The sequence below is a fragment of the Haemaphysalis longicornis genome, unplaced genomic scaffold (genome assembly GCF_048455015.1).
Source record: "Haemaphysalis longicornis isolate Haplotype H1 unplaced genomic scaffold, Haemaphysalis longicornis Haplotype H1 scaffold_7, whole genome shotgun sequence".
Classification (NCBI taxonomy): domain Eukaryota; kingdom Metazoa; phylum Arthropoda; class Arachnida; order Ixodida; family Ixodidae; genus Haemaphysalis; species Haemaphysalis longicornis.
In genome coordinates, this window is record NW_027526422.1 from 17603244 (window position 1) to 17623952 (window position 20709).

General features: G+C 48.5%; 1 protein-coding gene across 1 annotated transcript in view; it reads right to left on the bottom strand.

The window, feature by feature from the left end:
* LOC144147175 (bile acid-sensitive ion channel-like) overlaps positions 1-20709 on the bottom strand; it is an 80850-nt gene that overhangs the window by 38243 nt on the left and 21898 nt on the right. Inside the window, exons 6-8 of the mRNA XM_077679246.1 lie at positions 9791-9948; positions 3576-3674; positions 1825-1942 (exon numbers count right to left, since the gene is read on the bottom strand). Of these exons, the coding sequence (XP_077535372.1) occupies positions 1825-1942; positions 3576-3674; positions 9791-9948 (375 nt within the window). The remainder of the gene's footprint in view (positions 1-1824; positions 1943-3575; positions 3675-9790; positions 9949-20709) is intronic.

Below are 20709 nucleotides of genomic sequence, written 5' to 3' on the forward strand. Positions count from 1 at the left end.
GGCATACACACACCGATATACCGGGTCACGGGTCACGTGGATCGCGGTAATGGCAACCAGTCTGGACACGACGCAGCTCCGGAAAGCATCCTCACCACACCTCCTCCACCGGTTGCCTCAGCTGCTTTTTCATCAACTACGACTTTACCATGACTGGCACACCTGAAAACGCGGCATTGCAATCGTGACACCCCTGCGTTACGTTTGTGGAGTTCCCCCTTTTGGGGCGTTCCGCGGAGGTCTTTATGAAAAAAGACGCTGTACCCAGTTATGAGTTACCGTCAGGGTTCGGTACGCATCGATCAACACCGGAAGAGAGCACTCGCGGCTGTATTCTCGGAACCGACGAGGACCAACAAACCCTGAGTTTGAGCTCTGCGGAAATTTAGATTTTTCCCTGGACGATTTTGTTAAGGGACGATTTTGCTTAATGAAAAAAAATTAGCAGTGGCTTTGCTCGGCTATGCCAGGATATACGTAGCGTGAGCTAAGTTTCAGCTGGTTATTCTTAGCTTTCCTGGTTGTCTAGGATTAGCTGATTATCATGCTTACTGCTGCTTAAACGATTTCCAATCCCATTTAATCCAATCCAATCCAATCCAAATCAATCCAATCAAATCAAATCCAATCGCGGCGCCAGCTGTGCGCCGTGAGACTTCACTGCTCCTCGCGCATGCGCAGCACGGCTCTCCAGGAGTCACGCGAAACTGCTCAACCTCGGCCAGTGTAGCTCACGCTATACAATAGGGAGAGGCACGAACCAACTAGAGCGCAGGAAGACATAACTACATTTTTGCCGGTGGTCGTGAGCTTTTTAAACAAGAGCTCCAGAATAATTCGTTTAAGTTTATTTTGGAGGTTGTTAAAGCGCTCGCAGCAAAGAAATTCCAGTCTTGTCAGAAGCCCTCTTTGATTTTCTTGCTCTTTCTGTGTCGATCGCGGCAGTGTGCACATGTTCATTTTTAATGCGTAGCATTCTTCGCCGAGTACCCCCACAGCCACGATAGTGTAACGCCCTGCATTTCCACAATAATGTAGATATCGGGGAACTTCCACATTTAGTCATAACGTAAATGGAGATATAATTGGTCTAAAAGAATTTTGAAAAACCAAAAAAGTAAGACAAGTGCAAAAAAATAGCGAGAATGGCGAACCTTCTAGCGCCCTTCATTTACACAAAAACGCACATTTGGCGGAAGTTCCCCCTTTAATAGTTATAATAGCGTAAATGAAGATAAAATAGAACTTTGGAAAATCGAAAAATAAGAAAAGTACAAAAAATAGCGAAAATGACGAACCGTGTAACGCGGTTAATTTACACAAAAATGCAGATTTGGCGGAAGTAACAACTGTAGTCGTTATAATAGCGAGAAAGGAGATAACTGGTCGGACAGAATTTAGAAAACCCCCAAAAATTGGCTGTAAGGAATTCACACACTAGACAAACGGTATAAGAATGCTATGCATTAAAAGGCAATTCTCTGAATTTCTGTACATTTTTTTTTTTAGTATTGCAAGCTCACCCCAAAAAAGTTGGAATGAAGTTATTTGTTACTTCGTGCATTTCTTGCTTAGGATCGGTGTAAGGGTGTTCATTGAAGTTAGCTGATGTGTAATTATGTCACATTTTCTCTAATAGTGATAGTGCACACATTTTAGGTGTGTAGTCGCTTCGGTTTGTTTCCTCCATCGACATTCGGCACCAAAAAACCACCGACACAAAGAAGACAAATAAACACAAAGAGCACCTCGAAATTCAAGCAAATGAACACCAAGAGCACAGATCCCCCTACCTGTTATCTCCCTGCTCGTGCCCTGGCATACCTTGATGCTTGGGTCCGACGCAAGCTGTTTCGTTGAGGAACCCGCGGAAGGGGAAGTCACTCAGTGTGCAGCCACAGTGACGCATAGTCTCGTTGCGTACGCACACTGCGAAGCATGTCTGCGGGCGGGGCCGAAATTCGTATGAAGATATTTGTCTTTCTTATAGTATAGTTGCAGAAACACGCGAAAATTCTGGCAATAACAAGGTGCGCATTCTTCTTTTATTTGCACTTTAGGAACATGAAAAAAAAAAACAAAAAAACATGCAGTTTTCTTCATTCATAACTAATTTCGCCACTGCTACGAGCGAATCACACAGTTCTTTCTGGCGATAACTGTAACTTACGAAGTTATTTTAGAAAGTAGATTAAAAGCGTTGATTGGCGGTGTTGCGGAGGGCCCTTTAATGTTGTGATACACGATAGTGGCATACGTCTATGAAGGTTCCGAGTCGCATTCCATCAAACGTTGTAACGAAGTGAACCGGGCATCGGTAACAGCACCTGATGACTTCGACACTGCGCTTTTCTCTTGTTTTTTTCGCCTCCTTATTATTACATCATTGCGTTAGGCAGTGTTCCGTTGCCTTCGAAGTTTTCCCGTAGAAGATGTTTTTTTTAAATTTAATTTCATCAACTCGCATCCTCCGAGCAAAAAGTGAACAGGTGTTTGGTTGAACGCGATAATTTTATATTACTGGCAAACCGTACGCTAGTTCCGGCGTGTCTGTTCGCTTCAAATATTAAGAATTTTTTATAACGCAGGGAAAACAGCCTTGGTTCCAGGCGAGGTCTGATCACTCACAACTCAATCACAAATGCTGTACGAAAGCTGGTTTCCTTTCCTGCACACGTTTTGTTTACGCACTGGTTTCTCTAGGGTAATAGCTAGCGCCACCTCGACAGACTCTGAGGATCGAGTGCACGGACCTACGCAGTTCACTCGGCTCAGTAGCGTAAGCGAAGCGTAAATCGCAAGTGTATGGTTTCGGACACGTGGTTTTTGGATATTACCGGAGGGGAACCCTGTGTCTTTCTACACTGTTGGTCGCCTCTGATAGTTCATTTAACAGATCCTTTGATCCGAGACGAATTGAAATAAACTCAGGTAAGTGCGTTGCGGCGGCTCCGGTTCCGGCAGTCCTAGTATCCTGCGTATTTCCAAACGCTTCGCTGCACAGAGCACCCACGTGACATGTCTGTTCACGCGATGCAGAATGGTGATTAAATGTCGTCATCGGCTGCGCCCCAAACCTAAAGTGAGCTAAAGCATGGCATATCACTATTATCAACAAAAACAACACGTAGATTTGTCTTTAGAAAAAAAGAACATTAAATTAAAAAAAAAAGTAAGTAATGAAAAAAAAAATTCTAAGAGAGAGACCTGCTGGGGCTTGAACCGCAGCCGTCAGCTCCAGAAGTTAGCACTCTACATGGAGGCCACAGAGCCTGAACAGTAGGCTCCGTTTAGCAGGCGCTCGAAAGAAGAGCGCGCGCAGTGACATTACGCATGTCACGTGGGTGTTCTGTGCAGCGAAGCGTTTGGAAACACACTTCCTGGTACCGAAATAAGGCTGGAGGGACCATAATAAAGAACCCTAATAAATAGCTCTTGTCGTATCACACGTTCGAATCAGGATTACGACGCAATAAAATTTGTCCCCTTTATTTTCTTAATGTGATGAAACTGTAAGTTTCGAAGATGCTGTTACGCCAGCGCTCTCCAAATGATTCATTTATGTATTCGCTCACCTCCTGCGTGTGATACGCAGGGTAGTAAGGCAGCCGGTCCCGTTTAGAGTAGTCGATGCAGTCCGTGTCGTATGGGAACTCCAGTCTCTTGAGCATCCTCTGGACAGCGGGGAGGAAAGCAGGTTTAAGCCGCGGCGTCGGGCTTCCATTCCCATGGACCGTGCACTGTCTGTATAAGACTGACTGCATACAGCATGTTCACGCCTTACTTGAAATAAACATTACGCATTCATTTATTCATTAGCTCGGTTTGCATCTAATACCGAAGGTGGAAATTACCCGGTGAACTTGAGTAGCGCGTGGTGGCGGGCTAGTTGGTTATACATCGTTGGTTCGACTGCGCTGGTTAAAGCAGAAGACGGACTAGAAAGGACACAGTCTATACGCCAAGTGTATGTGTCCTTTCTAGTCCGTCTTCTGTTTTAACCAACGCATTCGAACCAACGATACCTAGTGAAAGATGTCAATTAACTTTCCGGCCGTATGCTTTCGGAATGCGCTACCACGTAGCACCATAGTGCTAGACACCTCTTCGCGAACCTGTTCACTCACTTTCGTGTACCTGTTCATGTACCTGTAGTACCAGAATAGGCTGTGGATGACGGCAATGACGACGACGACGACGACGACGACGACGACGACGATGATGATGATGGCCATTTATAGTATCCAGCAATGCCTACATATGCGTTTAAGTACATTCTTAATAGCATACGAATAAATTGTATTGGTTATTGTTATTCTGATTTCATTCCAATTTTCTTTTTACATCATCCTACCATGAGCGGAAGTTTTTTTTATTTTTTTAATGTTGCTTGTAATCTGTTTTTTGCTTTGTTACAATGTGTAACATTGCTAGTGGGTTACACGTATTTTTGGGCCGTACCTTGCAGGTGTATCAGCCGTGTTTTTTAAAGAAAACATAGCGCGTCGTTTATTTCGTTGTCGCACTTTGGGGCATCCTTGTTAAATAGTTTAAACGAAGATATAAGTTCAAATTCAAAATTTCTACGGCATAAATTATTTTTGACATTCCAAGCACTTGACCAGTGAGCCTTAAGCTACATTTTGTGCTTACTGATCGTTGGTAGACTAAGGTGAGCTTCAAGTTTTCTGTTAAATATACGTATGAGGGGGTAGTGCGTCTTCGTTTTCTTCCAAAATTCAAACCTCTTCAGGCGCCTCTGGTGACCTCCCCTCCTCCACAAGGGGTCCTTTTACCCAATGTCTTGCAATCGGCCAAACATAGAAAAAAGTTTCTTGAAAGTATGGCTAAAAACCAAGTTGCCTTACTACGCGATCACTTAAACAAGTTTTCTTATCGTTCCCGTTGGGAAAAGGTAAGTAGTAAAAACCAACCAAGTAAAGCAATGCATGCAGCAAAAAAAAAAAGAAAACGCCTCATTAACGGTTAATTAAATAGCATTCCGCCTAGTGTCATTTTATGTGGCTGCCAAGGTGCGTCAATGCAAGCGTGGTGGTTCGATGAACCTCACAAGCACGGGTAATGTAATGCAACGGACACATGAGCGCCTGTTCCATAAACTTTATTCTTTGCGAAACGATTGCCATGCAAATACTGACATTTAGGCTGCAGGCGCTGTCTCACACGCACGGAGAAGGGCGAAGTCAAGCCGAGACGGTGGTGGCGTTGGCGGCGGTGGCGTGGCGGCGCTTTCGCTCTGCCTCAGTAGTGAGCTGGTGTAAGTGGCGCTACAAGCGACTCAAGAAGGCGCCTACGGCTGTATCGAGCGTCCTAAGACGCGTGGCATTCTTCAGCCGTGTTAACTCCTGGAATACAGCTGAGCAAAGGTCAAGGTAGTTCTCTTCATGCACATTGAATGTATAGGGCACTCATTGTCCACCGGCATGCCACCTGCACTTCTTCAAGAGAGTGCACGAACGACGAATGAATACCCTCAGCTCCGAAACCTTGAGTTGGCGCAAAAACTTGTCTGCCACGGGGCACTCTGCTTCCAAAGAGTGAAGTGATGCAGCTTGGTCCCCTGCGTTAGTTCGGTCAAACACCCATTCTTAACACCCATAACTACAGCGAAGACGTGACATTCTGCCGTAGTGATACCGTACTGGACACGCGTGTCTACTTCTTCGTGCAGACAGCAGCTGAATGACAGCATGTTGAAAGACAAGGATCGGTTCAAGGAGGGTGTAACGAGCTTTAGGTAACGTACCCGCAACTATGCAGCAGCAGTCGATTTCGTCGCTGAGGGGGCGGAGTTCGCATTGGGCACAGCGACAGACTCGCACATCTCGAAGAGCATCTTCAGGAATTCTCCATGTGTGAAAGATGGGACAGAGACCGAAAAGCTGCCATCTGCAGGCGTGTTCTGATGTGGTAGAAAGGACCCCAGGGCGAGGCCTCGAAAGTGCCTCCGCCTCGTACTACGTACCGTTTCGAATTGGCCCGGTGTCGCAGTCACATTTCCCTCCTGGCAAGCTGACGTAAACGAAGCTGCCACAGATCGAAGCCTTGGTTTCGAAGTGAGGCGGTGGGAGCGGCGACCGCCGGTCTACATTTACAGCCGAGCTAGAGGTACAGTGTTGCTTCTGGTATACGTCTGCTGTGCTTGGAAAGTCCTTCGTTTACGTATGTGAATGATTTCACCAATGTGCCGTACCTCATCGCCATAGGGCTACAGGGGTTCACGGAGTCCACTCCGGCGTTACTTGCAGCGTGAAGGTGCTCGAGCGTTACACAGTTGTCCTGGATTGCGCAGAGAACGTAACGCGTTTTGGTACCCCAGCGGACTAGTTTCACGTACATGTGACGGAGTTCCCGCCCCTTTTAGTCGTCCTGGAGCATAATGATGAGAGCATCCTGGAACTTGGCGCCGGTGAAGCGATCCTCGAACAGCAACAGGTCAATTTGCTCGAGAGACGACAGCCATCTCGCGTGGATTTCGTGCATACCGGTGGGGTTCACGACACAGTTCAGGCCGTGCAGTTCGGTCAGGTTCCCGCACGACGATGGGCAACCGAACATTTCCTGCTCACCGACTGGGATGCAGTTCGTAGTGTGAGGCGACTTCGTGTTGAGGTCCCCATGACCCTGGAAGAACTGGCAAATCAACGTGACTTCTATGGTCGCCGCCGCAGATCAAACGTCACAGGGAAAGTGCGGCGCTTATATGAACGCGTAGAAAGTCTTACCATCGAACGCAACGCGGACGGCTGCTGAGATCTTACGCTGACGTGGGGGAACCATGGATGACGACGACGACGACGACGATGATGATGCTGATGATGTCCCGGATGGGTATGGCCAATGCCTTTGGTATGGCACGAACCCAGATGGGGAAATTGGCCAGACATTAGCATTGACTGTGCTCCGGCTGGAGCTTAGGTTTAATTTATTCTCCAGAAATGAACATACGGACGTGAGGTGATCAAAAGTGCACTCTGATTAAAACCTGAATTACCTAATAAGTATGACTTCCTTAGCAATTCAACCCTCTTTTCGGAGAAAAATTAGCTTGAATAAAAATTACAAATCCCCATTTTTCCTTAACTAAGATTTGCGGCATCAAAAGACAGTGCAAGTGACATATAGATGGTCAGCCACGTAGTGTAGGATTTGAATTGGCAGCCAGTAGTTCCATGCGCATGTTGAGATGACGCAACACCAACCTTGTGTTACCAAAGGAGTGAAGAGTACAGAAGCACCCTTACTGTTCCGCATCCGGACCAACTCAGCGCGGACACCGGCGTGGCTACATAAGCTGAACCTTCTCTCCCCACCTCTGTGCGCAACGGGTTGTGCAACAGCTAGGTGACATCGGACATTTTCTTATGGACTGCCGAGAACATGCGACGGACAGGTTAGCTTTGTGCAAAGAACTTCGAAGGAGAGCCGCTCCGCATGGCTCTTTGGGTGATAAAATTTTTGCAATAGACGATTGGATCACCACGAGAGACATTTTGCGCCTGATCCTCAGGTTTTTAAAGGACACACGCCTTAGTTACTCCTGCTGATTTCCCGCGCATAGCGGCAAGAAGGTGTTGATCGGGGGAGAAATTTCACGCACGGCTAGATTCATCCGTTAATAAACATCATCATCACCCACAACCACCGCATGCTGCGATGAGTTGGAATGGTTGGCTAGGCGGCAAAAGATGTGGTATTGGAACGACGGCAACGTAATGCCGATACTGTTCCATAACTAAAGGAGTGACACACAGCCATCCGCCAAAGCGAGCAAACGAGTCCACTGGAACGGGAAGAACAATTATGGTTGGCACCTGTTGCAGGCATCCGGAACGAGAGCGAAGAGTGCACATCGGGCCGATCCTCAAGTTCGCGAGGTACACGTGGATGCAATGCTAGCGCATTTTCAAGAATTTAGCATAGGAGCCTGTGATATTTTTTTTCCTCTTTAGTTCGAACATCTGTCCGGACGCGTGCAAGACTTCACTCCTCGTTCTCTCTTCCTGGCGTGCACCAGCGTGTGTAAACAGAACCCGTCCACACCTAACCCACTCCTGCGCGCTATCTTCGCCGCAACGCTTCCACATTCTGCGTCCTTGCTTCTTCGCCGACGAAGCGCTCGCATCTCGGGCTTCCGGTCTCGGCAACACTCAATGCTGCCGCAGGCACGCTCTTCGAAGATTGCGGGCCAGAAAGTGGGACAGCAAACATTGGCCGCCCTTGCGAAGATCTCTCTGGTTGGGCATTCAATCCTTATCTCACTGCCTCGCGCAAAGCCGGCGACAAGACGGTGAGCGGTGCCCGAGCGGGTCTTCCGCGACCAGAATGTGAAAAAGGAGGAACTGTGGCGCCACCTTTCGAGGAGCACGCAAAGCGCGTAACGTGTTTCGGCGTGCGATTTGAAGCGCTAGAGCGGACTCCCTAGTATGTCAACCAGCAAACTGCGGCGCCTGTATCAAAGCAGCATACGCGATTGTGCCTCTATTTTTGCACTCACTAACTCTTACTTTCCCGCCCATTTTATGGTGCATTTTGCGTTGCACAAATTTAAACTATGCCCTAAGTATAATCTGAATATTTAAATGTGACAACATTTATTGAACCAGCCACCCCCCCCTCCCTCTCCGTTTTTATATTTGACGCATTAAAATAGTTTTGGGACTTCCTTGCACGACACCACATCTTTAAAATGTTTTTGTACAGGAGCTAAGTTAAAAGCAAGAAACTCGAAGGCATCAAATCAAGGCTGATATCCGGTATATCGGATACGTGGCACCACTGAGCACTCTCGCTCTACCACGATCACAAGTATAATTAAATTAAAAACTCATTTGGGAATTCCAGACCGTACAACCTTAGTCAACACGTTTAGGCACGAAAAACGTTTCGACGAAGGACGTGAATCACAAGAACAGGCGCTTTTCCTTATTCCTTTTTTAAACTAGAGAATCTCGTTTCTGTCTGGCCCCGAGCAAGTATGCAAATACAAAGCGCCGGGGTGTCAATAGGAATCTGTAGCTGAAGCCTCATAGACGACGTAGAAGCCTCATAGACGGTGCGTAGAACTCCGATCACCTGATATTTACCAAGCGAAAATTTTCCCGCCTCCTTGAAAATGTAACGACTTTTCGTCAGCGTCATCATGCCTTACTTTTCACTAACTGTGGATAACCGTCTAACTGTGGATAACCGTGAAGTGTATGATCCCGTTATCGCGTTGCCCACGCAACATGCAGCGGCCTGTACAGTGGACCGAGGCGCCGTTGTTCCCCCTTGAATGAGGAGGAGAGCAGGGAGAGGGGTCCTGCCAGTCATCGGAGATCCTCCTCCTGCTCCTCCTCCTCCTTACCATCATCATCATCATCATCATCAACATCGTCGTCGTCGTCGTCGTCATCACTTAGAGACAGTGATCATTTATTTAGAATTCAGCGATTTGTTATCATTGAGGGACAGTTATTTATTATTCAGCGGAGTTGTTTGATGATCCGCAGGTTGAGATGGAGGAGGGGTGTGCATGCGTGCGTGCGAATGAAACACCACCAACATCGTATTGCGAGTTTCCTACCAACCACCTCTAAAGGATAACCGTGATTGCAAGCTTAAAATATCGCTTTGTATTTTCTATGTAGGATTATTTGTTGCTTCATAGATTCCCTTCGTACAGCCATCGGCAAACAGCCGCTCCAGTGGGATCAACGCTGCTCTCTCATCGGGGCGCTGCTTCCCGGGAGCGCTCCCAGATGGCAGCACCTGCCTCACTGCTCACCTGCTGCAGGCTGTACTCGTAGCTGCCCGAGGGCCTGAGGTACAGCGTGTGCTTGGTGGCGGCGCTAATACAGTCCACGTGGTGGAACGTCATGTCCATCTCGTAGTGGGACAGCCGCGGGGACTGGTCCGGGTACCACAGCACGATCATGCTCATCTCTGCGAGTACGCGAGAACAGGAAACGACAATTCCGCTTCAGACCACCAGCCGCAACTTCTTTGTAAGACGACAGCAACGGACAGAACGTGCTGTGTAGTTCAGGTTCGGGAGCGAATGCAGCTGCGCCTTGACGAAGGCGGAATTCTCGCGCACTTTTCCGCACTTAGTTAACATCCGTGGTTCCTTGCGCGAAAGTGGGAACTTTATTTTAAGCGAAACTTAGATGGCTAGGGTTCTATGTATTTTTTTTTATATCCGCGAACGAAAATTCCCGAGGCTGCACGTGTCTTCGAAGTCGGAAAACAAACTCCCCCCGCCCCCTTCTAGCAGCCCGCGCCCGGGAGATCAGGTACTCCTGAATTCCTGATCCTCGAGCTGGTAGTTGGTCAGCCTATGCTCCCACTGCTCCAATGTAGGTGATGGGATTGGTTTGGGCTGGGATGCTTGACGCACTCCTACACGAGGTGATAGGTGGTGTTTGGTGTATCGCATGTTGTGCAGTTGTAGGGGAAAACAGTTGGTGAAATGTGATGTAAAATTGTCATGTTGTAGTAAGTCTGTGTTTGAATTCGGCGCCAGATTCGCGAGTCTTGTGTGTTGAGGGATGGGTGAGGAGGAGGGTAAAGGAGGTGTACCCGGCGATAATGGTACAAGATGTCGGTGTATGTTTTTTGGACTAAATGGCTGGCTGAGGTGATTGATTGGAGGTTGTTACTTACGATTCAGCGCTCCCCTACCCTTTTCACGCGTGCTGCAAGTTTCGGAGTTTTCCTGTGCTGTGCAAGGAAGCCTTCTCAAACAGATTAGAGCTTGCCGGTGCACGGCTGGCGTGTGGGCGTCTCGCTGTCGGCGCCTCAAGCTCGGCGGCTGCCAAACGCGAAGTCAACGGTTCTTCATGTAGAGACTTGTCCCGGCTAGGCGGACGCCGCAGCCGAGACCTCATCTTCCCCCTCTTTCAGAAACGAGCGCCGGTACTGCCGACCCTCCCGAACTCGGAAAGAGTGTTGCATGTGTCTGTACTATTTTTTGGGCCGTGTGCACAGAAGCGCTAGGAAAGCCGCACAGTCGTTATGGATACTGTGTACAAAACCCTCCCTCTCATTGGAACGTTCAGTTCGTTTTGCAGCAGCGGATCCATGCTGTCGCCCTGTCGAGTCACGCTGTAACCTTGCCAGGGAGGGTATTATTCCTGTATTGCTTCGGCTCATCTTTCGCCATGCAGTAAACCAGTTAAGTTTGCCTTCGGCTTCTTGCCGTCATCACCAAGGCAGCAACTTGTGTCGGCCGCTCTTCACCACGCTACCACGCATGACGGAGGTGACGGAGCCCGGTTCGGGGACGTCTTCCTGAATGTAACAAAATGTGTCGTGGGCCTCCGTTGGGAATGCCCGGTATAAAATGCCCCAAGGGATATTCTAAAATAGGTGCCCTAATCAGAAAATCGTATAAGCTCGCCCTGGCACTTGCCGCTTTTACACCTCCAGACAACATTCTCAAGCTTGGACTCCATAACACGTTGAGTGAAGTTCTCGAAGCGCAATGAGCAAGCAACAAAATTGACTAGCTACAACTCCGACAGGCCGCATGGTTCTCGACAAACAGGGCTACCCATCTCTACACCATCCAGAAAAAAATGGAACCAAGTAATTACGGAATAACACGTGCGTCTCGCTCCGAAGAAAAATTCCTATGAACGTGCTTACATCAGGAAGTATCGTTTTCCACATGAAAAAAAAAAAAAACCCCAACAGCGCGAACGAAACAGGACCGAGAAATAGAAATACGTAGAACACGAACGGTCCGGTTTCGTTCGCGCTGTTGGTTTTTTTTCATGAACATGAACCAACTAACTCGCACCAGAGTTTAATCCTCATCGGCCGCTCCTCACTGACCGGGGTTGACGCGCCTCTCGAGTGTATTAGGAGGTGGAGCCAAATAAGTAGGAAATATGATACCGCTCTCATCCCAGGTAATGCTCGAAAAAACTGTGGTTGATTCCTCTGTCATAGGAATCGGTAAAACACGAAAGTGAAATGTGCAGCGAAATCTGCGGCTGAGCATGATTTGCAAGTCGGCGGCTGTCTTGTGTGTGTTCTTGGTGAGCGACGTCCTCCTGGCGGGTCGCTTCGGCAAAGGTGTACTGGCGTCATTTCTGTGACGGACATGACGTCAGCGAAATCTCGGCGTATCCTGGCATAAAATACTTTCGTGTTAAAATATAAAACCCGAAAACGAACAACCCTAACTCAAAGGTACTCTTTAGTACTAAAGGTTGCTTCCCTGCAAGAAGACCCTATGTGCAGGGGTGCACCCTTTACAAGCTGCTTGCTTCGTTGAACTGGCGTCACTTCTGTGATGGATATGACGTCATTGGAATCTGCGTATCCGGGAATAAAACACATTAGTGTTAAAAATTCAGAAAATAAATAATTTTAAAGACGTGAACAATTCTACTATATTTTTACACAAAACCAATATTCAATGCGCCTCCGCATTGATATGTAAGAATTCAAGTCATCCACCCTTTTCTCCTTCCCTGCTTTCTTCTGTCACTCCGAGCAACTACCTGAGCAGCATTTTTCCTCCCTCCGCAGTTTGACCAGTGCCCCCCCTTTGGATCATTAGATATTTATTTAAGTTCGAAGAAACCAAAGTCCGGTCGACATGCGGAGAAGATGTATCAGCCGAGCCATGTTATACATCTCCGTCAGCGAGGCACATGAGAGCTGTCGCTTGCGCTGGTAATTTACCGAGATAGAAAAAAAGAAAGGTTGGGTCAAGAAACATTGCTTCTGTTTCACATACGGAGCTTGCACTCTCGTACAAAACAGCCTTGACGGAAGGCTTTGAAATTGTTGACTGGCCCCGAACCCCGCGCCAAATGGGTAAGTCGTCGACGGTGCCGAAGTGGCTCAATTTGACCAACTGACTGACGTTTTTAGGGCTTGTATTCTGTTTGGGGCCACTGCGTTGAGGTGTGAAACACAGGTTTTCGGTAACGTTGAAAGGAAGCTCAATCGGGACAGCCGCAAACTTATAGTGATGCCCAAAGGGGAATTTTTCTTTTTCTATGTGCTTCATTAGAAAAACTTCACAATTTTGGCAAGGATTCTGAATAAACATTGCGAGTTTGTAAAAGCACTGCAGGTCATTCAGCACAGCCTAATCCAGATGGCAGCGAATATAATCTCAGCGGTGTTCATTTACAACCTCCCCAATTTAATTTATCTCAGCGCTGTTCAACTTGTTCCAAACGCCGCTGCATTTAATCCTAGCACCATTTAACGAAATCCGCGAGTTTAAACAATTGTATTGCCGTCATTCGCTAATCCGACATTATCTTGGCGCGTGCAGTACGTAAACGTCGGTTTGTAGGGTCCACTTTGATCAGTATTATTAACACAAACAACAATGCGTTATCAGCAATCTCCCTTGCAGGAATTACCGTTAGTGCATGCAAACGTGCTTGACGTCATGAAGTACTTTGCATTAGGTGAGCCAGAGAGCAGCCGGCGTTCTTCGTTAATGACGTGGAAACCTAAATGAGGCGTTGGGAATCAATCCTCAAGAAATCGTATGTGTGAGGAAGAGACAGCCGCCTGATCTGATAAGTAGTGACGTCATGGACCTACCTCAGACACCAGAACATTTCATAATGGTCTGCCTACGCCGTGCGGATCAAATTTCAGAAGATAATTACTCGTGGCGTAATTGTCATAAAAATGTAGCGCCTCGACTGCTCCACAGCAACGTAGCGTGAGTAATCAGAGGAGAAAATCTCACGAATAGTATGGGAGGACAAATTATTCCCAAAAGTGAACTTTTTTTAGGACTTCATAATAAAGGCTATAATAAATGCCATTCTCTTGAACTATATAAAGGCAGTCGATACACGTGAGCCATGCATGCGATGTAATATCAGCGGCGGCCAATGGCAGTATTTCCTGCTGAGGAGGTGGTATATAACGGCGTGCTGACCGGGTCGTCTGTAAACATTAACAACCTTACAATCGATGTTTATTTACAGATGATTTAATACCAAGGCCAGGGCAGATTACATATTTCATTCGCATCGAGCTCGCCTCTCCAGAATTTAACACACTTCGAAAACCAGCCTCAACTCCCGATTATGTAGGTTTTCGTTCCAAGCCAGTGAGCCAATTAAGCATTGCGTCGCATTTCGTTCTCTAGCGAAGCTTTAATTCTGCTAATTTTAGCTCTTAGGTTTTGTTATAAATGCGCCCCGTACATTCAGGACAAAATACATTATTTGACATGTCTCCCAAAACGGCCGTGAGTAGTGACTTCACGTCTGACTTGAACAGGCGCGTACACCAGGTGCCTGTCGTCAGGTGCGAATATTTGTCAAGTTCTGACGTTGCAGCATACTGCTCGTACGTAGAAGGTTTTATTGCTTTAGGTGAAAAAAATCGCGCAGCTTGCACTAGTGGTGCAAGGCTGAAGAAACAGCAGAGCTTGCGGCCCCTTTCCCTGTGCACCGGAGACCCGGCTGTCGCTCCTCACATGGATTCCCGAACTTGCGCTGAAAGTTCTCCGTGACTGGTAGGCCCGGCTCATTTTGTCCGCAGGCTCTTTCATCTCTCCCACAGTGGACAGCGTTAGCACGCGCTAGAACCCGCGGCAACCGGCTTCGGGAACTCGGCGTCAGTAGCGCGAACTCGCGAACTCGGCGGCGTGAACTTCAGGCGCGAACGCTCGTAAACTGGCGAGGAGAACAGCACGCGAGAGGTCACGCCACCAACACTGGACAAAGTGTTCTCGAAGTTCGAGCTGGCCGACGCCGGGTGCTCCTCACGAGGCCTACGTTAACGTGCGCTCGGTATTTTTTCTTCGTATTTTTTGCGGGCTATATACTCACGTGGCGCAAGCCCACGCGCAAGCCTGGACGACGCCGGGCGCTCCTCACAAGGCGCACGCGCACGTGGGCTCGGCTGGGCTGTTTTCTGGTAACACTTCACGGTGGAACTAAAAGCTTAAACAGCTCTTCTGATAAAAAGGAACTTTTACAAAAAAAATATTTGCTTATCTCACTGACTTCACAAACGTGTGCCAGTAAGTGCTTGAAAATAAAACGTCGTAAATGAGAGCAAGGGCTACGATAATTAGCCTCATTAGGAGCCTGGCGTAGCTTTGGATCTCTTTCAAACTTTAGGTTTGCAAGCCATGGCTAATTTTACACCTTCCGCAAGCTTCCTTGCTGACATCCAAGCTGAGACGACGACGATTGCTGACAAGCTGCTGTGCGCCTCAGCTCCGTTAATTTTCGCTTTTTCTCGTCCTTTCTGCCAACATTTCCGCCAGAACGCCAGCCTCCTCACGGAGGTATAGTCCTTATGCGTCGCATGGGACTTCATCTGAGTCAACCGTTTTGAGAAGCACCCGGAAATCAAGCGAGGTCAGCGGTGGTTGCGGTATGGCTGCCGCCTTGACTGCAGCGGGAAGCGGTACAGCAGAAGAAAAGAGATCCGAAGCAGCAACGGTGGAACCACCCATGTAAGCGACCCAATCAAGGCGACGTCGATGACTCCACTGACGGTGCTCCGTCTTGTGAGAACGTTACAGCTACTGAAGAAGGAGATAATACTACGGAGATGGCCGACATGGATCAGGAGGGATTCAAGGTCGTGAGTCATCGCAAGCGGAGAACTGTTGGCATACCCGTATTGTTGTCTCCGAGTGAAAAGGGCAAAGATTTGAGGCGGGAGAACCCAATCGCGCTTTTTTCTGAGATCTCGTCTTTGCTCGGCAAGGCACCAAACCGTGGTCGGTTTACAGCTCAAGGCGCCCTACTCCTCGACGTGGCCACAGAGGAAGAAGTGGACATACTTTTGCGATGCAACCGGCTGGGTGGTGCTCATGTATGTGCCCGACTGCCGTATTCCTATGTGCAGAACACATGCATCATCCGAGGCGTCCCCAAGTGGCACACAGAAGAGGAGCTCCTGACCTACCTCAAGCCGCAGGGGGTTACCCACGTCAGGCGCGTTGTGCGGCGAGATCCTTCTTCACCAGAAAAGTGGCAAGTTGTTCCGACCGACGCGGTTGTGCTGACGTTTCCGCCGAACTCCGAACGCCCGGAGAAGATCAATTTGGGCTTTACAAGGCACGTCGTCACCGACTACACGGAGTCACCTCCACGCTGTTTCAAGTGTCAACGCTACGGACATGTCGCGAAATCTTGCAGAGGTGAGCAGCGCTGCAAACGTTGCGGAGGCCCACATGACTTTATGAATTGCAAGAGAGACGTTACCTGTGCAAATTGTGGTGGTGATCACCCAGCCAGCTACAGTGGATGCCCGTTTCGCGTGAGTGCGTTACATCAAAGGAAGGCGTTCCTTTCTGGGCCTGAGTCTCCACCACAAGCTACAAAGCCATCTGATGAACAGCACTTCCCAGCATTGTCATCTTTGGAATTCGCAAATGTGAAGGACAGTGCACACGTTTCGCCACGCTCATTGTCACCTGAGCTGCCAGGTCCTCCAAACACGACCGAGTCCACACAACAGCCATTACAAGTAAAGCAGCGTCCAAGAGAAACAAACTGCTCAGCGGCACCTGAGTTGCCACTTCCAAACGCGACTTCATCCGCAAAAGAGCCATCTCGGCATTTGCAAGCAAAGCAGTGTAAAGGAGAACTATACTCTCGAGTCCTGAAGGAGCGTCATACTCAACGGAATCAAAAAGAGGAGCACCCGAACACGTACAAAGATAGGGGACAAGTCTCGACTACAGATGAGCAAATCAAGGCGATGTTGAAGCAGCTGATAGCTGCCCTGCGTTTGTTATTGGCCGGCGTCAAAACACCAGTTGCGCAGACAGCTGTACAAATCCTGGATGCTGTGGAGCCCTTTTTGGCCTCGTTTAACCAACAACCAGCACAATGGCCCTGATGTCGCAACAACCGACCCTGCAGGAAAGAATTCGTCAGTCCTTCATTCTCCAATGGAATGCTCGAGGTCTGAAAGGTCGCCTGGAAGATTTCAAGCAAAGGGTGTTGAAATACCACTTTCCTATTATTGTGATCTGTGAGCCAAATATCACGTCATTTCGTCTATCTGGATATGAACAATTTTCGTCGTATGCGAGTGGAAGTTCCAGCAAAGTGTTAGTCTGCATTCGCCGTGACTTAACCTATATTAGGCACCAAGTTCCGGCCCACAGCAGCAATGAATATGTTGCTGTCACGGTGCAGTGTAAGACCAACACATTTTCAGTGACAGGTGGATATGTGTCACCCCGTGCACGATTCGATGATAACCACTTGGACACGATTATTGACGGCTGCCCTGGACCTCACATCATTGTAGGTGACTTCAATGCGCACCATGAGATCTGGGGAAGCATTGTGAACACCACAAGAGGGCGACGTCTCGCGAACTTTATTCAGACTCATGATTTGGACATTCTGAATGATGGTTCGCCGACATTTTTCCAGGGCGCAACTTACAGCAGCTGCCTAGACCTCGCACTTATATCTAGACGCCTTGTGTCCAAAGCCGCGTGGTGCGCTGATGTTGACTCCTACGGAAGTGACCACGTGCCCACATATGTTCAGTTTACTTGGTACCAAGGTTCACAACGAACAAGGGTACAACATTATACTGACTGGCAGGCCTTTCGGTATTCTGTTGAATTGTCGTGTAATAGCTTGGATTCCGTGACTGATTTTGAACTGAGCATTGTCCAGGCAACCAGGGATGCATCACGAAGTGCCACATACTCCTCTCAAGGGAATCCGGGGGACGCTTTGTATCAGATGCTTCGCGCTGTTAGACGTCGCGCTGAAAGGAGGTACAGACGGACAAAAGCTGTCTCTGACCTGAGAGCGTCTCGCAAAGCTCAGAAACTTGTGCAGCGTTATTTAGAGAAGCTTGGCCGACAACGCTGGAGATCCTTCTGCTCCAGATTAGACCCACGAAAGCCACTTTCTAGGATATGGCAGATCGTTCGGGCGTTGCCATCTACAACCACTCAGCAGCATCCATTTCGAGCTCTGGCCGTATACCAGAACCGCATGGACACAGATGTTGCCGAAGACTTCTGCATTCAAGTGGCAAGGGACAATGCTGCAGGCATGGCTCCATTACATCGATGTGCTCCTCCAACTGCGGATAGCCGCCTAGACGTGCCTTTTACGCTCCACGAGCTCATTGTAGCGCTCTCTGCTTCGGCTCGTTCTACAGCTCCTGGGCCTGATGGAATAACGTACCGTGCACTTTGCCATCTCGGCACGCAAGGAAACAAAGCTCTGTTAGACCTCTACAACTTCTATTGGTGTTCTGGGTCTGTCCCAAACCACTGGAAAAGAAGTCGTTTAGTGGCTGTCCTGGAGCCTGGCAAGTCTCCGCGAGACATTTCGTCCTACAGGCCAGTGGCATTGGCTAGCTGTGTCAGCAAAGTGATGGAGCGTATGGTGCTCGCTCGTCTGGAATGGTTGTTGGAGAAGCGTGGCTTGTACCCAGACGCCATGACAGGCTTTCGCAAAGGACGTTCCTCAATAGACAGCGTTATTGACCTTGTGACTACCGTCGAGAACGAGAAACACCGCCGTCGTCTTACAGCTGCCGTGTTCCTGGACATTAAGGGAGCATTTGATAATGTGTCCCATGATGCCATTCTGGATGCCCTTGAGTCCATTGGTATTGGAGGACGGTTGCATCAGTGGATAGCAAGCTATCTCCGCGGACGGATGGTTTTTATGTCCACACTTGATGGAGTGACATCCGATCACCCCGTCACGCGCGGCGTGCCACAAGGAGGAGTCCTCAGCCCTACGCTATTTACCATGGCTCTCATAGGAATCACTAAAGTGCTCCCTAAAACGGTATCAGTATCTGCCTATGCGGATGATATTTGCATTTGGACATCAGGTGTAACGCGACTTCACGTGCAAGCACGGCTTCAGAAAGCAGTATCTGCCATTTTGACGTACCTACGTCGCCAAGGACTTGAAATTTCAACGTCAAAAAGTGCAACATTGGCATTTACCCGAAAACCCATGATATGCTACCCGGTAAAGATCGAAGGAGCTGTTATTCCATGTGTCACGCATCATAAATTTCTCGGCGTGACAATTGATAGAGATCTGTCATGGTCAAAACATGTCTCGGCACTAAGAAGGAAATTACAAAGTTTCACCCACGTCCTTCATCATATGGCAGGGAAATCATGGTGCCCATCGGTTTCATCGCTGTTGCGCCTTTACCAGGCGCTCTTTATTGGCTATTTGCAATACAGCGCCCCCATACTGTGTAACCTTCGGCGATCGTCATTACTCGTGCTTCAAAGTGCACAGGCACAAGCCCTACGAATCTGTTTGGGGTTGCCTCGATGCACATCAACACGTGGAACGATCGCAGAAGCGCGAGTCTGCCCGATTCAAGTCTACCTCGCGCAAGAACCTCCTCGTGTGCACCTCCGACATCTGACAAGACATGAGTGCCATCCACTGTCGAGTGTTTTAAGGTACCGGCCGAATTCAAACTACTCCCGAAGTATTTCGGCGCAGCAACATTTGATTCCCTTCAGATTTGCAGTCGCCAAAATATCAGAAGTGCCTCTATGGATTGTACCTGATCTACAGGTGCGGTTGTCGATTCCTGGAATCGGTAAAAAATCCCACATGGCGTCTTCGGTCCTACGACAACTATCACTATTTTACATCAGTGAAATGTACGGAGAGGCATCGCATGTTTTTGTTGACGGCTCGGTCACGGCGTCTTCGTCGGCAGCGGCAGTGGTTATGCCTGGGAAGGACCTGACCAAACGTTTCAAGATTGCTTACAGGACGTCGTCTACTGCAGCAGAACTGGTCGGTTTACGCGAAGCGCTCCGCACCATTTCTTGTGAAAGGCCACAGTAGTGGATTATCTTTTGCGACTGCAAACCAGCGCTGCAGGTACTAAGGTACCCAATGAAGAGAGGCGCGTACGATCAGCTGACCACTGATGTCGCTATCCTGTTTAAAGAGTTGAATGAAAAGGGCCACACGGTGGTATTTCAGTGGATACCAAGTCACTGTGGCATCGCTGGGAATGAGTTGGCGGATGCAGAAGCACAGCAGGCACACCACAATGGAACTCTCCTGTCTATACCCATCACAAGGCAGGATGCTAACGCGATACTCTACGGAGCGCGTAAACAAGCCGCAGCCTTGCATTCGTCGGACCCACAGAATCGACATGAACGCCTTCACAAGCTCGATCCAGAGCGGACGTTCTGGGTCAGTCGTGCTCCTCGTCTTCGTCGAAGTCAAGAGACATTGCTACACAGGCTGCGTCTTGGAGTAGCATTGACTCGGAAGTATCTTCACACAATCGGGCGAGAGGACAGCCCAGACTGCCTTCTGTGCGGTTGTCCTGAGACTATCGAACATTTGCTTAGTGCTTGTCCAAAGTACTCGAGTGAGCGAATGAACCTTGAGACAGCTTTACTACGCTTGGACACTCGCCCTCTGTCCGAACAAAAGATTTTGGGCACGTGGGCTGACAACAGGAACCAAAGCCTAGCCGTTAAAGCCCTGTTAACATTTCTTGGTGACTCCTCTTTGGATTCTCGCCTCTAGGTTGTGACAAAATTGAACAGACTGCGAAATAATGTCTGAGCAGTTTTTTTTTTCCATGGATGATAGTCATGTGCTTAAAAGTGAACTGTTGTCATCTCATTCAGCGCCCCGTTGTACGTGAGACGTTTATTGGTTTACTGCTTGTACATAGTTCATTTGTCGCTTTCATTTTCAT